The 20,501-nt window shown below is 41.3% G+C and overlaps 1 protein-coding gene and 1 long non-coding RNA gene across 2 annotated transcripts in view; one reads left to right on the top strand and one right to left on the bottom strand.

Moving 5' to 3' along the window:
• The window catches only part of LOC142396865 (rho GTPase-activating protein 20-like), a 75,740-nt gene extending 60,314 nt beyond the window's left edge, over positions 1-15,426 (bottom strand). The window contains exon 1 of the mRNA XM_075480043.1: positions 15,064-15,426. Within this exon, the coding sequence (XP_075336158.1) occupies positions 15,064-15,180 (117 nt within the window). The 5' untranslated portion in view covers positions 15,181-15,426. The remainder of the gene's footprint in view (positions 1-15,063) is intronic.
• Positions 3,279-3,665, top strand: LOC142396208 (uncharacterized). The gene is made up of 3 exons (XR_012772520.1): positions 3,279-3,297; positions 3,416-3,468; positions 3,574-3,665. It is a non-coding gene; the product is annotated as an uncharacterized LOC142396208 (long non-coding RNA).
• Positions 15,427-20,501: the final 5,075 nt, after the last annotated feature.

Consider the following 20,501-nt stretch of genomic DNA (forward strand, 5'->3'; position numbering starts at 1 on the left):
GCCGAGAGGGATTCCTTTTGAGTTCAAAGCACGCAGTGAGGTTGCAGCTGGATTTGAGTCTATTTTGCCGTGGATCACGATTAACAAAAATGTGGAGTGGATTAATTACATTTATTACAACCAACAGAGAATTCTTAACTACACGAGTGAAGGGCTTGCAGCCTTTGGAGAACAACTACATGAGACGAGTAGGATGGCTTGGCAGAACAGACAGGCTTTGGATTGGATATTAGCGGAGAAAGGTGGCGTTTGCCAGATGGTTGGGGAAAAATGTTGTACATTTATACCCGGGAATACTGCAGCTGATGGTACGTTCACAACGGCCATGAAGAAGATCAGGGAGCTGAAGGAGGAGCTAAAGAGTAATGCTGGTGGTGGTGACGGGTGGTGGACTGGTCTGGATGGGATTTTGGGAGAGTGGGGAGCGATGGCAGTGAAGGCGGGATTAGCTATATTGTCAATATTCATAATGGTTGCCCTATTGGTGTGTTGCATTATACCCATGCTGAGAAGGTGGTTGCTGCAAGTGATGTTCAAACGGAGTATGGAACAAACCAGGAGGCAGATGACCATGCGAGACCAGGTCTGAGGACCAACGCATGGGAGAGCGGGCCAACGAATGAAGGTTACCAACGGACGGTTCACATGATTCTTTCCTCGAGGGTGGAACCAAGGTTAGTCTGATAGGGAGAAGAGATGCTGAAGATCTCTTTGATTGGGAGTGACGTACTGGCGACCTCTCCTCCCAGAGTTAGCGTAGCAGTTCCAGACCCAGCCGGACGGATGTTCGGCCAGGAGCAGACGACACCAGAGTCCAGGAGATGGGACGGGACTGGAAGAGCTGCATTACATTGCTTTTTATTACGTTTGTTGTGTGATAATCCATAATTTTATGTATTGTACTTGATACAAAACGGTGATTAATTGGGTTGATGGTCGTGTATTCATTCTATGTTTATTACCAATCAAAACTGATCACTGATATGTCCATTGCCAACCGTGTCAGTCAACTGTTCGGAGTGCGACCTTGGTAAAGTGGTCGGTCGCCAAGTGGGGTGGGGCCGTAGGTGAGTTTTCCCAAGATAAGAACATGAGTTACGGAAGTAGCAGTCGGTGGGTTTTTCGCACCTATGCACTGCGAACAGTGGACAAGTGTGATGGCAATGTGAAATTTGTAGTGTTGTTGAATTCAGTATCGTTTGATTTAATGTAATCATTTCATGTGATTCGAGTACACATATATATTCCTTTTCAGTTCTTCAAATTGGTCCCGTTGATTGATGTTGTAGAATTATTAGGATGATGATCTAGTATTGATTATGTTAATTAATTCTTAATTAACTATGTGGGATGATTTTCTTTATTTTAGATTTTTTCTTTATTAAATCACTGATAAGTGATTTCAGGGGGGACTATGTGGGAGAAGGATGTCATGACATCCTCATGACATCTGGCCTAGTTACATCTTGTGCTCGGCTCATATAAATATGGGTAAAAGGTAGTATGGGCTGTTTACATTTAGGGCAGACGCTTGGCGTCGCAGAAAGAGATTGAGTCCGGATGACGCATGCATGTTATGATTAAACCAGTATAAAGTTGGTTCACAGTATGAAGACGGTGGACATTTTGTACATTCTGTATGCACACTTGTTGTGACGGTTTGTTCAATAAATTCCCCAATGGACTGCTGACCGACCGCGTACTCGTCTCTATTTTCTCCACAACAAGAACAACAAGAGAATGCTGTGATTGACAGAAATTGACATTTAACCGATAGATATCTTACTAGGATGACAGAAAAGTGTTGGATTTAAAGCTTAAAAGTTAGCAATAGTTTTACGATATTAGCATTCTTTCACGACATGGACTCACACTGCATGAAAAGAGGGATTTGTGGATGTATGTGGCCCCTTACATGTCCGCATACGTTAAGCCCCTGCATTTGCGGTGGTAAAAGTGAAAAGTTGGCCCAAGTTGTCGCAAATTGACCTGGCAACTGCTCCCCCATGCCCCCCTCCCCTCCCCTACTTAGGAGAGCCTTTAATATGTAAATGCCAGTGATCAGGTCAGGAGCTGCCACAGTCATTTTCAAGTGGGGTGGGGTGAGGTGAGGTGGGGGGTGGGCAGGCCTGTTTCTACACGTTCATCACTATCACCTCCAACTCCAGCCAAGTTTGTTGCTGTGTTGTCTTGAAAAAGAAGAGGTGCACGCTGTCTGCTGGTGACAGGTGATGCATATCTGTTTTTTTTTTCTCCCAAACACCTCTTTTGTAATACCGCTTTTTGTGGGCAAAATTCAAGGATTCAAAGGTTTATTGTCATATGTGCAGTTAGAAACGTGTTTCCCTGAACAATGAAATTCTTTTCTTGTTTGCCCGCACTGGATGTCCAAATGTATAATAATAAAGATAAGATAAAGATAAAATAAGCATGCAACAGCAATATTCTAAAAGGCTTCTTAAATAAAATAGAAATATAGAAATAAAAATATAGAAATCTGGCCTGTATACATAATGTGCAGTAGTGCGCTCAGTGTTTTATTGTGTATGGCTTAATTCGGTGTCACAATGGTCACAATATCGCCGAGGTCTTTTCTTTGTCCTTGCAGAGTCCATTTTTGTGTCAAAACAGTGCAAATTGCCAGCTGTGGTCCGACAACATTAAATAGCAAAAGGACGGGAGGTTGTCTCGCGAGTATTCCGTGTAATGACGTATACGCATATGATTGGTGGAGCTTAACGGCTCGCATAAGCTCTCGTTCAATCACGTATGAGAAACATTGTGTCGTGCAGTGTAAACAAAAAGTTTAAGGAGCAGATCTGGCGGCAGAAAGGCAGACAGAAATCGCTGAGGTCCCGTACTGTGAAAACTGCCCTGGTTTGCGGAATACAATGGCTGGAAGACGACTTGCTTTCAACTCCCCAGCAACTCTCTGCGGGTCTACAGGTTTGTGTGTTTTTTTCTACTTGCACATGACCATTTGATTGTTTAATTTTAGTCTTGTTGACACTGTACAGCACTTGGGACAGTTCTCGCTGATTTTAAATGTGCTGTATATTAAACTTACTTACTCACTTGCTTACAGGCAGATAAAATAAAAGTCCTGTTGAATGCTATGACCGGGATGTCTCGTATGGTGGCCAGCACTGTGAATACGGTCGTGGAGAGGGTTCTGGAGGGAATCGACCAGAGATTCGCTAGGTTGGAGGCAAGATGGCCGTCGAGAACGGACTGAAGTTACATTCCAGAGAAGTTGAAGAGCGCAAGAGAAGGCGGATGCAGAATCCGAAAATCGCGGTAAGAGTAGGTTATTGACTGTGGCTTTAGGCTAAACTCAACTTAATTGTGTCCATCACGTGAAAACCAGTGTGAGTTGCTTTATTTAAAAAATGAATTTCGTGTTTTAAATTTATAGGAAGCAGCTCGCCGCCTGCATAACTCACCGTGGCATTATAATCCAGGTCAAGGGTAAGAATAAATGAATGTTCTCCCAATATCTAGTTGAGTTGGACCCGATGTTACGTTACGTCAATGCAGTTTTTTTTATTAACCATAGGACTATTGTTTTTACAGGCTACTGTCACCTCACAATATGGATGTAACGAGTCGCTTGAAGGAGGCGGTGTCAAACAGTCCGAACTTCAGAGAGGTAGACGGGGACACTATCGAGGGTGAGCGGCGCTGACTTTTACCACGGCTGGCACTGATACTTTTAAGAACTGGTCATTTTATTCATTCCTCTTGTTGTTTTTTTTAGCTGCGTGACGGACCTGTGTGCTGTGCTACAGGCGCGTCTTGAAGCCAACCCGAAATACTCACAGTCTCACCACAGAAGAGTGAAAGAGAGTAAGAACATACACGCTGTCAATATGACTTTCGTTACTTTATAGACAAGTTGTCAATATGCTGTGCATGGATAGACTATGTTTTGGTTATTTATTGGTTATTCCAACAGCTCCCAGAAGCCAGCTTCTGATCCAGGATGAGGACGTCTGACAACTCCCGCAGACCCTGCAGGGACCGGAGTAATGCGAAGAATGCGGATTCCAAACGGCGGCGTTTAGGCTTATTGTGTATATTGTAGGCTCCAGCAGTGTGTGTGTATGTATATAGTTTTCAATTCTTTATTATCAATATGGTTCTTATTACAATGTAAGCTATGTACATTGTGTGGTGTGGCAATAAAAGCGCTTTAAAAAAAAAAAAGTTTCCTTTTTCATTTCCTCAATAGATTCACGTCATTCATGCCTGCATTAGCCTAGTCATAGTGCAGCTTATAAGAATGACGTGAATATATGAAGTACACAAACATCCCAGGAATATTAGTAATCATAATCACAATTATTAATCATAATTGCTGAGTGATATGCCCATATAAAGTATGCATATATTAACCTTATTGGCCAATGGGCGGTCAGCTTTACAGGAGCTATGTCATGTAATCACGTGCCTTTTTCGTCCAATACCAGCGAGGCCAGTGAGAGGTCCAGGCACTCTCACAGCGGGGTGCTAATCGCTGGGCCATTAGCACCCCGCTGTGAGAGCCCGCCGCGAGTCGGGTTCGTTTCCGACGATTTTCTCGCTCAACAAACTTAAAGTTTGTCTGCCTGCAAGCGCCCAGGTGCGTCCGAAAATTAGGCAAATTCGCGGATGTTCACTGCCGTCCACAGTGACACAAATCCCTCTTTTCGTGCAGTGTCAAATACAGCAGAATCCACATCTTTGTAGATTCAAATGTAGGTGAAATATTGTAAATGTACAGTAATTTTTGGACAAAATTGGAATATACAAGAAACCATCAAAGAACTATAGATTTTGGGATACAAAGATCAGCCACAACATTCCAAATATTGAGTAAGTTCTCTTCATGCCGGAAAAAAGAGCTTTGACCAGTCGGGTCATGGACAAAAAGAGTCTGAGGGTATCTTTGAGCGTCTCGTATCAGGACATTAGCAATATATCAAGGCAGGGGCTCTACGGGGATTGGCTTCACTTCCCACAAATGTCAGTGCTTTCCTGCCACTGTAGGAGCATGCTGATTCCATGTTGGGTCAGCTTGGTGGATACAGGATTTAGAGCACATTTTTCTATCCGTACCTATTTCTTAACATAGAAGGAGATGCACGAATACACCCTAAATCATATCAAAGCATATAATGTTATCTAACAAACCTAAAAGGATAACAGTAAAGAACATGAACACTGGAAATTATCTTAAAGCCTTTCAGATGAGAGGTGAAACATCCTCAAGAACCAAGAAAAAGAAATCCAGCTATCCTTATTCAAGCTCTTTGGATAGTTCTGGACATTTTGATGTTGCTAATTTTAAGGCCTGACTTCTGTCTTCTTGAAACTGATAAAAGTTCCTGACGGGAAATGTAACACCGTGAAAGAAGCAGCTGTGAGAAGAAGTCACATGACTTACAGCACATCTCTGACACTGACGTAACAAGGTCCTCACGTCTTCTAAAACAGGCACAGAAGTGTCAGTGTGTGTGTGTGTGGTTACCTTTATACAACGTTTAGTGAGCGTAGGGACATGTTTCAACATGTGGGATGTTCACACAGAGAAGGCTTTTATAATATATCAGTTAGGGACTATTTATTGTAACTAGCATGTTGTAGTTAGTTTTCCTTTCGGTTTCTATAGAACATGATGCTATCTACGTCTTCCTTTCAGTGACATTAATCACTGCTTGTGCAGTCCGCGGTTCTGTTTGTTTTGTTCAATTGAAATGATAAATGGCATTTAAATGCACCACTTCCTCTGCATTAGAGGGAATCATTTCCCAAGAAAGACCTTCCAGGTAGCGAGTGTTTACAACAGAAGATGAAAACGCTTCAGTCATTATTATGTTATTCCACCCACTCATAAAGAGGGAATTTGGCAGTCACGTTTATAAGAAGCAGACTGACGTGTTTGATAAAAATACAATTGGCTGGTTCTTTGACAAGTCAAAGCATAATAACCTCACCAGCCTGTAATTGTGTTCGTCCTTAATGAGCCACAAAAGTAGTTTGGATACACTAATCCTTGATTTTAACTCTGGTGGAAGTTTTTGTTGCTTCTGGCACTATAATTCAGGTAATTATTGCTGTTCTGGAGGTGCTATGATCTAGCTGTTTGGCCACAACAATTCTGCATAAAGTTGCTCTAGCACAGTGGTTAAAAGAACTGAATGTTCACATAAAATCATTTATTGAGGCTTATTTACTGTTTCTGGACGTTTTTTGGAAATTGATTTTCTTTCTTCTGGACCACAGTTAACCTGCTTACCAGCTCGACGTGCTGTCGAGTCAAAGAAGTGCTTTCTCCTCTCCTTAGTTTCCAGGAAGTCACGACAAATGTTCTCCCAACAGCAAACACTCTGTTTGGCTGTTTTATGATCAGCACAATAAAAAAATAAATCACTTTATTCGTAAAGCAATGGTTCACAAATGAGACTGAAACTGGAGTGTGAAGCTAATCAAAGGGCCTGAAATCTTGTGAGGGCAGAAAAAAGAAACAGAAAGTTTCTGATTCATTAAATATAATCATATAAAAGCCTTTCAAAAGTTTATTTCCTGGCATAAAGGTGCAAAGGAACACACACACGTGTTGAGGGAAATGTGAGCGTTCACAAAAAATCATTAAAGTCTTTGTTGCCATAGCAGAACTTCAGCTACATTGGACCAGGAGAAGCGGCACCACATAATGTGCACCGGGCTAAAATTAGCTCAGAGCTGCTCGTCATTCTCTATGTTTTCATCCTCCGTCTCCATCTGTTTGTTTCTTTGCCTTGTTATTTCTCACCAACCAGCCCTTCATCGCTTTCTTTCAACGAGTAGAGTGCTGCAATTTTGTCTTGCTCATGGTTCCACGTCCAACAACTTTTTCTCTTGATAAATGCTGTGCAGAGTGAGCTCAAACACTGCTCCAAACCAGATAAAAGAATTAATGTATGACTTCCAACTTTTGATACATACAGAATATAATTAATTCCATATGGAGCTATGAGACATGCATGCATATATGAGTGGTGTACAAACGGTTAAGGAGATATGTCGAGCATTCGTTCGACCCTTTCCTGTCTTTTCTGCAGAAGAACAGCAGTGCATCTCTTTGCAAACACGATCAGTGTTGTCTAATGACTTCCTGTCAGATGAACAATTAACCTCGATATTTATCTCAGCAACAGCCTCTAACCATCAATCGCATCTCATATGCTGCCGCTGATCTCTGTGACTCCCCAGCCTTGAGCCTCAGCAGAACAGCAACATTTTGATGAGGGCGGATGAGATAAGACTGGCATGTGTTTCGCAGAAAGTGTCTGCTGGACAAGATTGGTGCAGTGATCACTGGAGGTAAGATCCATCTGGTTTCATCAAACCAACATGAGACCGCTTTGCAACAGGAAGCTGCAGAGAACATGCAATGCTTTACTTAAGACTGAACTGTGTTGAAGTTTCAAGCTGTTGAGCCATTTCTTGAACCCGAATGACTTACAAATGCCCACTAATAAGAGGAGAAAACTAGCTAATTAGGGCCGCATTCATTCAAAAGAAATAATCTATTTATAGACATACCACATTTTGAAATACTTTTATACTCATAAATTCATTTATACGGAAGCCCAGAGCGGACGTGGTACGTATAAACTTTTTTTGGATGGTTTTCTCGAGATAAGGAGTTGATTTACCGATGGTTTTCGAGGCCATTTTTTTCTCCCCAGTCCGCCCCTGTTTATATGTGTTTATATGTATTTCTGGCAAAGGTTTTTACCCATTTTTACCCCCCTTTCATTGAAAACTGAATAAAGTAGCCTATGAATCAAACGTGGGATGTGGAGCGTTTGTGTAACAATTCTGCTGTGAAAATGCAAAAAGCAAATTCCGCTGGTGTGACGAGCATTTGAAGAATGGAATCAGGTTTAACACACACCTCTCATGCATCATTCGGTAACCATGGAGACGGCCTGGTCACTGATGAAGTCGACTCTATCAGCAGGATCACTGAGGTGTAAACGCCTATTGACCTGCAGTCGAGCCAGCCGTCTCCTTAAATGACGCGGGCTGATATGAAAGTTATCTCTACAAGACAAACAAATTGCAGTTTCAGCCTGTTAGACCTCGACAGAAGTAAAATCTGACATTTTCAGATTAAGTCCGTTCTTGGAAAGGCTTTAAGAACACTGAGAAACTGATCATGAGCATTCAAGAAAAGATAGTCATCTCTGATCTCGAAAACCATTGGTAAATTAAACTTGTTATCTCGAGAAAACGACATAATTATCTCGTCATCTCGAGAAAACCATAAAAAAAAAAAGTTTATATGTACCACGTCCGCTCTGGGCTTCCGTACATTTACTATTGGAAGTCTGAAAGCAAGAGATTTCAGCAAACTGTCCAAGTAATCATCATAAAGATACTTCAGAATGAACAAATGAACCAATTCCACAGTTCAGACCGAAAACTCCTCATCCTCAAGGCTGATTTACCTTTGATTATTGCCATTATAGGACATTTTGGAAACTGACTGTCTTGCGAATATCGCAGGTCTGTGGTGTAAGTGTAGGAAAATGTTTAGAGGTTTTTAAAATCTTGCAACTTAAAGCTGACCTAAATCCCACCACACGTTCCGAGATGCAACAGAATTTATCACGATCCACTTTTCCCTTATTTCATACCTCATTTTTTCCTCTGATCCCTCCCAGATATTTCCTTTCTGATGATTCACTCTCTCCATTGTGTCAGAGGTCGCCTTCCTTTTTTTTCAAGGGGGTCTGTTTTTCGGTGGTGTCACCCCATCCACTTCTTCTTCTAAGCTCTTTTACCCAGTTTGTCATTTTAATATTCCAGCGTATGGTTGTAACTCTGCGTAACTCATGTAACACTAGATCTTTTCATGCTGTGTGTTTATGCTGCTCGTGTGTGAGGACTGATAAAAATAGACCCGCACGTTTTTTTTTTACGCTGGACTACCCTCAGAAATGGCTAACAGCAAGCCAACCTAAGAGCCAGATTACACAAATTACTTCACGGATAGTGGAATGCAAACTGCTGAAGGGCGCATGCACACGTGCACACTTCAACTCACACTTTATAACATAGAGCCTACTCTAGTCTTCCATCTCCTCTAATCTTCTGGATATCATCTGGATAAGGAGATCGAGTACTGATAACAGTTGTGTTTGATGGTATCGCTATGGCAACACGAGGAGAGACCTTTCACATCCCTGCGTCTCGTTTCTTTCCATAGCGTCTGTGAGATTTTTATTGCAAGGCAGATGGTCAAACTCTAAATCTTTCACCCGGTCTCTCCAGGAGGATGTCTTTGTTATCGACTGGCCAAAAGCTGGGAAACAATCTGCACCTATGCTGTATTAAACAGGTGGATGTTGAGGGTGCGTGCATCACTTTGCTGTTTTAGTTTCAGTACTTCTGAGGTGGAAGGAGCTGCCTTCTGGGTTTATATCAAATAAGAAATCTTCACACCGCTGACTCTTACTTCACAGCGAAAGATTTTTATCACACAAATACGACATAACAGCAAACACGACACACTTGTTCTGAAAAAGAAACTTAAATCCACTCATGAAGAATAAGCAGACCTCAGCTGTTTTTATTAGTGTCGACATGTATGGAGCACCTTTTTGCAGTTGCATACTTCTCTTGAAAGCCTTTTAATTAGGACTTATTACAGTATCCTGCAGTTTTTCTTTATACTTTAGGTCCAGTGCATCATAAAGTTCCTGTTTTGTGACAACTTGCAACTAGACAATTGCCGCACCGTGACATCGTAATCAGAAAAGAATAATAAAGGAACACTTGAAATGTGTCAGTTTCCAGTAACTAAAAGATCAGTCCAAGATAATTCGGTTTGGGCAGTTCTCATGTTTTTGAGGACACAGCAGTAGAGGGAGCTATCTCTTACGTTTTGGGTGCAAATGCTTTCGGAGGGGCAGCCAAAATCTGCCAAATACCATCTCGACAAAAACTTCACCCCAGCTACAACTTTTCCTGCAATCTTTACTCCCCCCCACCCCACCCCCCCCTCTCTTTCAGCCAACATAATATGGCCTGCCGCCACCCTGATGTCTCAGACTTCACAACCTGCCGTGTCACGAAGACCGCCTCAAGCCAAGTAGAGGTAATGCAACCTGACATCGAATCCTTTGCTCTTGCTGTCTCCGGAGAAGCTAAGCTCTGATGATGACACGTGAGGGGGCTTCATTGAGGCCACCCATGGTACAGGGAAGCCTGAAAAGCTGATCATGTAACAAATAGCATCTTGAATCTGACCTGGATCCTACACTGGAAAAAATCAATGTCTTACCAAGTATATTTGTCTCATTTCTAGTCAAAATATCTCATTACACTTAATATAAGACACAACTGCCTAACAAGTACTATTTTAGCCAGATATAGGGACTTGTTAGAAGACAATACATCTGGAATATCTTGTTAAATGAAAAAGTCTTGAAAACAAATTGTTTTGAGTCGACATTTAATATGAAACAAGCTTTTTTTGACATTTGAAGAGGTTTTTAAGCTAATTTCAGGATCACTTTTAACTCAAAAGTCCTAAATATCACATCTTATTTCAAGAAATCTGGACAAGCCGATTTTCACTAGTTCCATTGGCCGATTTTTTTGCTTATTTCAAGCAAAAACGTCTCGTATTTGTTGTTTTTCTTGCTTATTTTTGGAGGGGCATTTTTTCCAGTGTACAGTAGACAATAGGAAACTGACCGGTTTCTGTTGAACAGCTTCAAGAACAATATCAAGAGAAGTCTTAAGTCAGATCTAGTCAGTCAAGACGAGCAGATCAATTTTTCAATCTTAAAAGAGGAAAATGAAAGTCAGCGGCAATGCTTGCTATCCTGAAACCTTCATTTGTGTTGTTATGACACTTCCTCAGTAGGTCAAGTCTTACAGCTCTCACGTACGTAAGTTGAGTCTTAAAAGTGTTAATTTTTGTCTCTTCAGACTAACTTGAGTCTCAAGTCTGACCTTTACCCTCTGCTCAAGCTGTGCCCACACAGAAAACCCTGCTCCAGTTTTCTATGACCCACAGACACACACCCACACGTATGTCATGAAAGATACATTCCTATATCAATAAATCCAGCTGTCAACACAAGTGGTGTGAAGACTCCCTCCTTTTTCCTGGTTCTTTTCACCAAAAAAAGAACCAAACACATGTTTAGAATTTGAGTTGAAAAAGCCAAAAACACGCATGCTCATCCTCCTTCGATCCAGTCACTGCACCCAGATTTTGCTCTGGAAGACCTGCTCTCTCAGTTGTGAGTATGCGAGTTGATCTTTTAGTTTCTCAATTTGTTCAGTCTTTACAGGACTTTGCTGGGATTCTCCTTCAAACAGGAACACACTAAAGAGATAAACTACCAATTGCCCAGAGGAATCTTTTCATCCACGCACATCTGCCCCTCTGTCTTTGTGAGGACCCTCCGCTGACACAGTTCAGTCTCTGGGCCTTTACCTTTAAAAAGCACAGCTAAATGCCCCACCCTTAGCTTTATCTTAAAGCTAAAAACCGAATTCTGACTTTAAAAACAAGATTTAAGACATACGTTGAAAGTCTTCTACAAAATCCTTAGGAAGCAACCTCACCTTGTTTATATATACACACTGTATATGTGCGTTGAACGTATACATTTTGAGAGTTTGAGTCTTTCTTCTGCTTTTTAAAGCACTTTGAGCTGCATTTTTCTTTGAAAAGTGCAAAAATAAATAAAGCTGAACGGATGAACACTGTAGATGAATACTCTACATGGATTTAATTAGTCACGTGAGAATAATTGCATACTACACACACACACACTCACTTGGCTGAATATATACACACAGCCACCATATATTCCTAAATGCATATACAGTCCATCGGTATGGTTGGATTTGTTATGACTTGGGCCGCAGTAATCATATACATGAAAGAGTCAGAAGATAACTTTAATGATACACCCAACTTCATGGCTCCAGAACTGAAGACTCTCGCTGCATGTGTGTGTGCATGCATGCACGTATTGATGCTTGCATAATTGATACAGGATCAGACACACAGCTCATGGCATCAGTGGGCTGTGTTGAACACAAACAGACCGCCGTGCCCCCGTAGACCCCGAAGTCACACAACTTACTTCATGGCTCTCCTGTTCCACCCGCTTTAATGTCTCCATGTCTTAAAAACACATTATTTTCTATTAGTTTGTGAATTTTTATCATTTTACCAATTAATCACACCTTTAAATGACAGTTTGATTATTTCAGTGGGGTTGTGTGAAGTACTTTTGAGTAATAAGTCGTCTTACCTGCAGTAGACGGCGTTAAGCTAAGAGCTAACGGGAGCCACAGAAGAGCAAATTTTTGGCATCAAAACATTATTTATTTTTTAATCCCTTTTAAGAATCAAAAGTGGAAGAAGGATACAGCTTGACTGAGGCGTCCCGGTATACATGCACAGCCGTGGTATTGAGTTATCGACTGAAATATGTCCAAAGCTGGAATGTTGTGGACTGTTTGAGGACATGTTCCAGACACTGTGCCCCTCTTGACTTTCTCTGCGGGAGATCATTGTACATGCAAGTAAAGCCTAATTCACAACACAGATGTTGCCTTTAAGTTACTTGACTGGTGATCTTGTCAAATGATGACGCAGGTATAGAAACAGAATCTCATTAGACCAAAAAGCATCAGTCTGGAAATGAGCCCGAGTTGAGTCTTAATTGGCTGATTTCTGGCCTGATTAGCAGATATAAGAACTCTTATTGGGAAATCGGCTGTATTAATGTGGACTCATGCTTTTTTGTTTTTACAAAAAATGTGAAATGATGAAACTTTGGAGAGAGCGTGGAGCACCAATGCATAGACTGATGTGATGTCCAACCATATTATCTGGGTGTGTTAGTCTGGTTTTGAGAGTTTCGATGGAACTAACCTGCTTAAATACATTTTAAATGTCCAGTTTTGGTCTGACTACGACACTAATTTGTTTTTTATTTTTGTTTCATGTAAACGTAGCTGATAGAGCTTCTGTAGAGAGAAACAGAGAAGTAACCTCTGTCTTTTTGGGCCTCAAGAGTACACAATACGCACTGATCAAATCCATGAAATGTATTGCTAAAACAAAAATCTCTTTCATCATCAGGGGGATGCACAGCAGGCCCACAGCCAGGGATTTGAACAAAGAGCAGGCAGCCTCACAACACACATAAACAGCATTCCTCTCAGTCTGTCCAGCCTGTGGGCCATTTCACGTGATGCCACCTGACTTCACCCACATTCGCACCTTCCTATCAGCCCAGATTTTCATAACATGTGCAGCTAGAACAATCACAGAGAAAAATTCAAAGTAAAACGATTTCTTCTCACAATAGAAAAAAAGGGAGGCTGAGGAGGTGTTGCTTTTCTGCCATCATTTGCTCCTTTTTTTTTTAACAATTCATGCTATAGAAGCTCTTTTGTGGGATTGGCTCACATGCATCATTGTGCCAAACCTGTTGCTGCTTCACGGATCGTCCTTCCTTGAATCATCTTTTGGTTCCTCGTCTGCTTTCTGCATTTACATCCCACCCCTGTGCAGCTGTAACTCTAGATGTAGTCAGTGTTTGTATGTTGCGATGTAATAAAACGAGTAGCAGGTTAGGCAGAGATGAATTGATGATTATGTAGCTGTTCAGGTTAAACGAATCTGATCAGATGACCGTGTGCAGTCACATATTACCGCATAAAGTTTATGAATATTTGCATCGCTATAAATCCTTTAGAAGAAAAACAAGCCATCTTTCCTCCTTGTTTTCCATGTGTGCGATTCATAAAAGGTAAACCGCAGTCATAGATAACATGTAATAAACCCAAAAACAGTTTGGTATGTACTGTTTCTTTTAAAAAGATCCAGACTGACAAATGCAGTAAAAATGGATGACAGGTTAATGGCAGCCAGAACTTATATGAAACAGACTCTAGTATTCAGGCGCTCCATAAATTCAGAATCTCTTCCACGCGCACCAAAAGCCTCTATCAAACTAAATTAGGTATCATTTTATAGTGCAGGTCATGCTGAGCATTAAAAGGTGTTACGCAGTAGGCACAATCTCTCATCTTTACCAAAAGCAAGGGCAAGTGGGGCAGCTTTAAGGCAATTTAACCAAAGTATAGAGCACAGGAAAACTAGAGAAAACCCATCTGGTTCAGGCCAGTTGTCTGCAGAGGTAGTTTGAGCATCTGGCAACATGGCCCAGCTCAGCTCTTTCCAATCAAATACAGATCTCGTTTGGTCTGCTGGCTTTAACTGAAGCACAGAGAAGTGGTTGTAATAAGGACTGAACTTATCCATCTAAATACCGCCAACATTAGATGTACTTTATTGAATTGGGGAGATTCGTATCAGCAGAAAACACACTATGCGAGTCCAAGATTATGAAACAAAGTGCTTTTTGATAGTTTGTAGCATGTGGCCAACAGTAAACTGCATATATGAATGCATTTCTTCTTCTCTTGAAAAGGAAAGACGTTAAAAACTTATTTTTGTAAGTAAGGCACAGTGGAAGTAAACTGTGTTTGGTTGCTCACTTAAGACTTGGACATAAATCAGTATTTCTATTTTTAGCCAAACTACTGAATAGAATACTACTGCAAATCTTTGTTTTACCACAATAAAGCACAGCTAATTGCACTCAACATAAATAAGACGTTTTAAAATCAGATTATTTACATATATTTGCTTTTTAAATGAAGAATAGATTTTTGAATATTTTACTGTTTATTATGGTCATGTATTATGACTAGTTGATCTTAGCATCATTAAAATGTTGAGTAAATAGTTACCATTATCATAAAATAACTCCAGAGTTTGTGAATTTCTTCAGGGACAAAATGCATTAATCATGATCAGTGTTGACACACAACCGTCGGATTTAGTTCCAGTTAACCACTTCAGAAATGCAACAAGTGGTGTTTCCAGAAGGGGATCTGTAGTTTCCCACACTCTTGTATATAGGCATCTTTCACTTTTGATTATGATGGAAATGCTGAATTTAAAGCCAAAAGAACATGAAAACTTACTCTGATGCTGTGAAACTCCACACAGCTGCCAGCTCTGCTTCTTGCTGTGTCCACTTGCTCATCCTCCATCCCTACTAGCATCTCCAGGTCAGAAAACCTCCGTCCTCCTGCCGGCATCGTGGGTCTGTGATGACAGCCTGAGCCAGCTAAACTGACATCTGCTCAATCTAATACTCTTGCTCCTCCCTCTTTGATTTCAGCGTCTTTCTTCCTGTTTATCTCCTCCTCTTCTTCTCCAAGTCTCCCTCTCAGGTCTCAGGTTCAGAAACCCCTTCCTCTAAAAGGTGAAGTGGTGCGGATCAATGGAGAGGGACTAACAGATTAATTCAACTCACGAGCTATTCGTTAACAAACAGGAAAAAGCGGATTTTCTTAAGCTAAATCTTAAATTAGATTGCCACACTCTCTCTGCTTCTGTGTGTCTGGCAGGCAGGGTGTTTTGGTCAGTCCAGTTGGCCATCGCCGCCCCTCCTGCTCCCCATTCATTCCACGCCAGACAAGCCCGTCTGGTCCCATTGGCTAGTCAGGTGGAAGGGGGTACACAGGGGGAGGGGCCGAGGGCAGAAAAAGAAGGAGGAGGTGAAGGAGAAATGGATGAAGATGGGATCATTAGGAGGGCTGACAGCGTCCTACAAACTGTCACACATGAGGGGTATCAGTGTGCTCATCTTTAACAAGTCACGTGTGATGGGAGGAATTTTCCACTTTTTTCTTTAAATTGGGCTGATTTCTAACCACATCCTCCTCTTCACCATCCCCAGGTTGAGGGGTCAGTCATGGGAAGAGGGATGGCAGAGGAATCAGCAGCTCAAAATAAGCCTCTTCATTCCCTCTGAGACTTAAAGAGAGCGGCGGTCTTAAGACGAGGCGATCCTCATAGCTGAGAGGATGGTGGACTGAAAGAAAACAAAGACAGGGCAGGCAGAAAAACAGAAAAACAGCCAGGAAGCCGGACTAAATTAAATCTCTGTCTGGTTTAGTGTCACCCAGCGCTCCTCCCGCACACAGATACTACACTGGAAAAAATCTAAATCTTACCAAGTATATTTGTCTCATTGAGTATCTCATTACACTTAATATAAGACACAATTGCCTAACAAGTACCATTTCAGCCAGATATAGGGACTTGTTTTAATACAATACATCTTGAATATCTTGTTAAGTGAAAAAGTCTTGAAAACAAATTGTTTTGAGTCATATTTCACATGAAACAAGCTTCTTTTTTTCATTTGAAGAGGTTTTTAAGCTAATTTCAAGATCACTTTTAACTCAAAAGTCCTAAATATCACATCTTATTTCAAGAAATCTTGACAAGCCGATTTTCACTAGTTCCATTGGCAGATTTTTTTTGCTTATTTCAAGCAAAAACGTCTTGTATTTGTTGTTTTTTTTACTTATTTTTGGAGGGGCATTTTTGCCAGTGTGTACTATAGTGGCGCTGTTCACCTCCACCCATTTTAGCACCAGCAGTCTTTGCTATTCAGATTCACCATGATGAAGTAAGAATAGGTTCCATTGTGCAAAGCAATTTAGCCTTGTGTGGAGGGTCCCCCCCACGTGCTTAAACAGGGAGAAGGAGCTTGTATATGTATCAACATCCAATGTATCCTCTCATCTCTCCAGCTCTGAGCTGGGGTTAGATATTTAGTTTCTTTCTACCCACCCTCATTTCTTCAGAAGGCTGTTTGAGTGTAAAGACTTGCAGTAGGTTTAAGGTTAGAATAAGATTTACTTTATAAACTGCTAATTTTTTCCCCCCGTTGATACCGTAATTTATGGTTCGGTCATGCTCCAAATCAACTACAGAAGAGAAAGACTTTGATAGCTGGACTCGATCATGGTTCTGGCAAGCTGCGACAATAGTTTAAAGGTCACATGTGAAAGGTTTTTTAACATTTTGAATCTTGAAGTTTCTTGTTCCCATACTTCCCGCAGTAGAGCTGAAATTTTCAGGAGGGAGCAACATGTGACGGATAACGTTTTACGTTGAGTTTATCCATCCAGATCCTTCATTCCAAGTCCTAAATATAACAAACTTTGCTCCTGTGTAAATAGAGCATGAAATTCCCAGAATAATTAATCACGAGTGGGTTTGTGTTCTTATTGCTGCTTAATACTTTTCTCTTTGCTTACATGTGGTGTTGATAATCAGAATCAGCATCAGAATCGCTTTTATTGGCAGGTGTGTGAACACACACGAGGAATTTGACTCAGGTTTGACTTTGCTCTCTTGATACAAACGAAAAGAGCAAACAAGCATAGACATACACCAAAAAACAGAAGCTAAGTGCATGTAGAAAAAAAGCTATCCCAGGACAGTCACGAGTTCTTTGTCCCCCATCTTTGATGTGCTGTAAACAACAGCTGGGTTCCTGTTCACCAGTAAAACAAATGTCAAGCGATCTTTTAAATAGTTGGATGGGAAAACGCATGTGAATCAGACAAAAAAGAACTAGGTTGCATGGTGTTAGGAGAGTGGAGTGGGAAAGGCTACTTAGTGATCATTATTCAGCAGAGGAGTAGTTGTCCTGGCTGGAAATGAACCTTGAGGAGGAAAAAACAACTGCAGTGAACATCCACAAGATGAAAAAGTAGAAAAATCTTTTTTTTACTACTTCATCTCCGGGAATATCTGAACAGATTCCAGTAAATCACGCAAAGTTTTTAGCTGACTGAAACTGGAAACTACTGGGCACGAGTGGCCTTTATTTGACTGTAGGTGGACAGGAGAGTGGGGAAAGACATGTAGACGGGGGGCCCCGGGTCAGGAGTCCAACCTGGCCTGAACCACAGCACTGCACATGGGGCACCAACTCGACCAGTTGAGTTATTCAGCGCTAGATGTGATGCGCAAAGTTGTTTTCATTTAATTTAATGTGCATCAAGTCTTCTTTGAAACTTTTTTCCCCATTTTGACAGTTTCCACTCACCTTCTCTTATTCAAATCTCAGAATCCAAATCAAAAACAGCAATGGAAACCCAGCTGTCGTGACGGGGTGGGTTGGTAGGACACGGATGCGGACTCAGAGGATGTAAGAAGGCAAACTTGATTTATTCACAAAAACAGGGATTAACCAAAAGCGCAGCTGAGCCGGATGACAAAAAACCTAAACTGTGGAATAAATACTTGAGACAAAGCAAAACAAAAGACTTGAGGTAACATGGAAAAACAGTTAACTTGGGTTCGTGGCTTGAGGGGTGAAAATCAGGGTGGGTAGGTAGGTAGGTAAAGATCTCACCAAGGGGAAACTGGAAACTAAATAATGACCAGAACATGGGGACTGAGGGAAAAACAATGGCAAAACTTAACTAAAGATGGACTTAAAAACTAAGACATGATTAACACATGATAAAACACCAAACTAAAAACATGGGGAGAAATCCCACGGGCGTGAGACCCAGCTGTTGTGATTTTCAGCACTTTTCTTCTTTGCATCAGGTTCTTGCATCACCCTTCTGTCCCAGTTATTCGTCACATGACCAGGAGATTGACCTGCTCTACGGAGCATGTGTAACTGGGCAACTGGACTTGATTTTTTTGGACATAATGTGTAAAAACAGCTTCTGTTTTTATAAGTGCACAATCATGTTACCACACTCCAACGAGTTTCTACAGGAGCATAGAAAAAGATCCAGTTCTCTATTGCAGAAACCTCGTGTGTCGCTATCTACGACTTCATCCCTGGATGTCACTAAAGCCGACCATTAGCATGTGATGGCATCAACTAATTAATTAATTATTTATTTATTTCCATACCCACTTTATCATACTGAGTAGGAGGCTGAAGCATATACCAACTACAGGTCTCCAGTCCATCGGTGTGAGCTGGAGTAACTGAAGTATCCCTTTGTGTGTGTTGCAATCCGAGCCTCTCTGTTCTGTGTTTTGGCAGCTGTTCCAGCTGTGCATGTATGTTAGTTCACGTGAGTCTCTCACAAGCAGTCCGGAGCATTCGGCGGTAGGTGACCTTTCAGATTTTTCTTCACCACAGAAACTTTCGAGCTCTCACCGAGATGAAGAGCTCCCTGAGCTGCTGAAGGGCTCAAAGTTGACTCTTCTTTTGGCTTTTGGATTCTGGCCGTTTTAGTTTAAAGTCCAGGTGCCTCATCCGAAGGTTCTGGATTTGGGATATGGCACCTTCGACAGACTTTAAGACAGTGCTGCACTCACTTATACACATGAATTTAGAGTGAAAAAGAGCGCCAGCAAAATATTTAAAAAACGACAGCATGAGACAGAAATTGTATCCCTGACCTACATATTTCTCAGTTCCCTACAGGCCCCATTAATCTGGTGAGTCAAAAAATATTTAAGAAACATTTCAAAATGTCTTGTTTTCATCCTCATTATTTAGTAGACTTTAGGTGTTCGGGTGCTTTTGGACAACAGCACAGCTGAATGTACAAAATGTACAAAATGCTACTGCAGTTAATCAGCGTGATGTCATGATTCACCCACTTTGGCTTCTGAGGACAGTTTGGAACGGATAAAAGGATGAGAGCATGATGTGCAGTTTGTTTGCATATGGGGGTACTCTACATCTGCCTCTGAGTCCATTGTGCTCGTTGCATGACTAGACAAAGGATTAGACTCTGAGGCGTACATCATACTTTCTGTAAAGTTGTCGGTGTGTCAGTGCATGTCAGAGCAGATCCCCATCACAGACACCATCACAATTTGGCCGTGGTTACGGAGGTTTTTGGTGCATGGAAACCAAAACACAAGAGAGGCCAGACACAAAGAAAAATCTTTTCTGGAAGCCCAGGACACTGGAAAAAATCAAAGTCTTACAAGTATATTTGTCTTATTTCTAGTCAAAATATCTCATTACACTTAATATAAGACACAACTGCCTAACAAGCACTATTTCAGCCAGATATAGGGACTTGTTTGAAGACAATACATCTGGAATATCTTGTTAAATGAAAAAGTCTTGAAAAAAAAGAGGTTTTTAAGCTAATTTCAAGATTACTTTTATCTCAAAAGTCCCAAATATCACATCTTATTTCAAGAAATCTTGACAAGCCGATTTTCACTAGTTCCATTGGCAGATTTTTTTGCTTATTTCAAGCAAAAACATCTCGTATTTGCTGTTTTTTTACTTATTTTTGGAGGGGCATTTTTTTCAGTGGACATGAGATACCGCTGCTGGTAAAGACACAACTGAGAGGAATACAGCGTCCAGCCTGAGACGGTTTAAACGACTTCAGCCACGTGTGAAGGGTAAACACTTCCTGAGGAAAGACAGACGGGGTAAATTCTGAGCAAACCATAACAGTGGTAAAAACCCAGATCAGGTGAGGGATTGCCAGGCGTTCATACGTCTGTCGGGACTTCAGCAGACCTGAAGCAGCATTCGTCACGGTGCTGATACCCTCAACCAGAAATGGAAGTGACTAATATACCATGTACTGGAAAAAAATGCCCCTCCAAAGAT

Source organism: Odontesthes bonariensis, chromosome 12, assembly GCF_027942865.1.
Source record: "Odontesthes bonariensis isolate fOdoBon6 chromosome 12, fOdoBon6.hap1, whole genome shotgun sequence".
NCBI lineage: Eukaryota > Metazoa > Chordata > Actinopteri > Atheriniformes > Atherinopsidae > Odontesthes > Odontesthes bonariensis.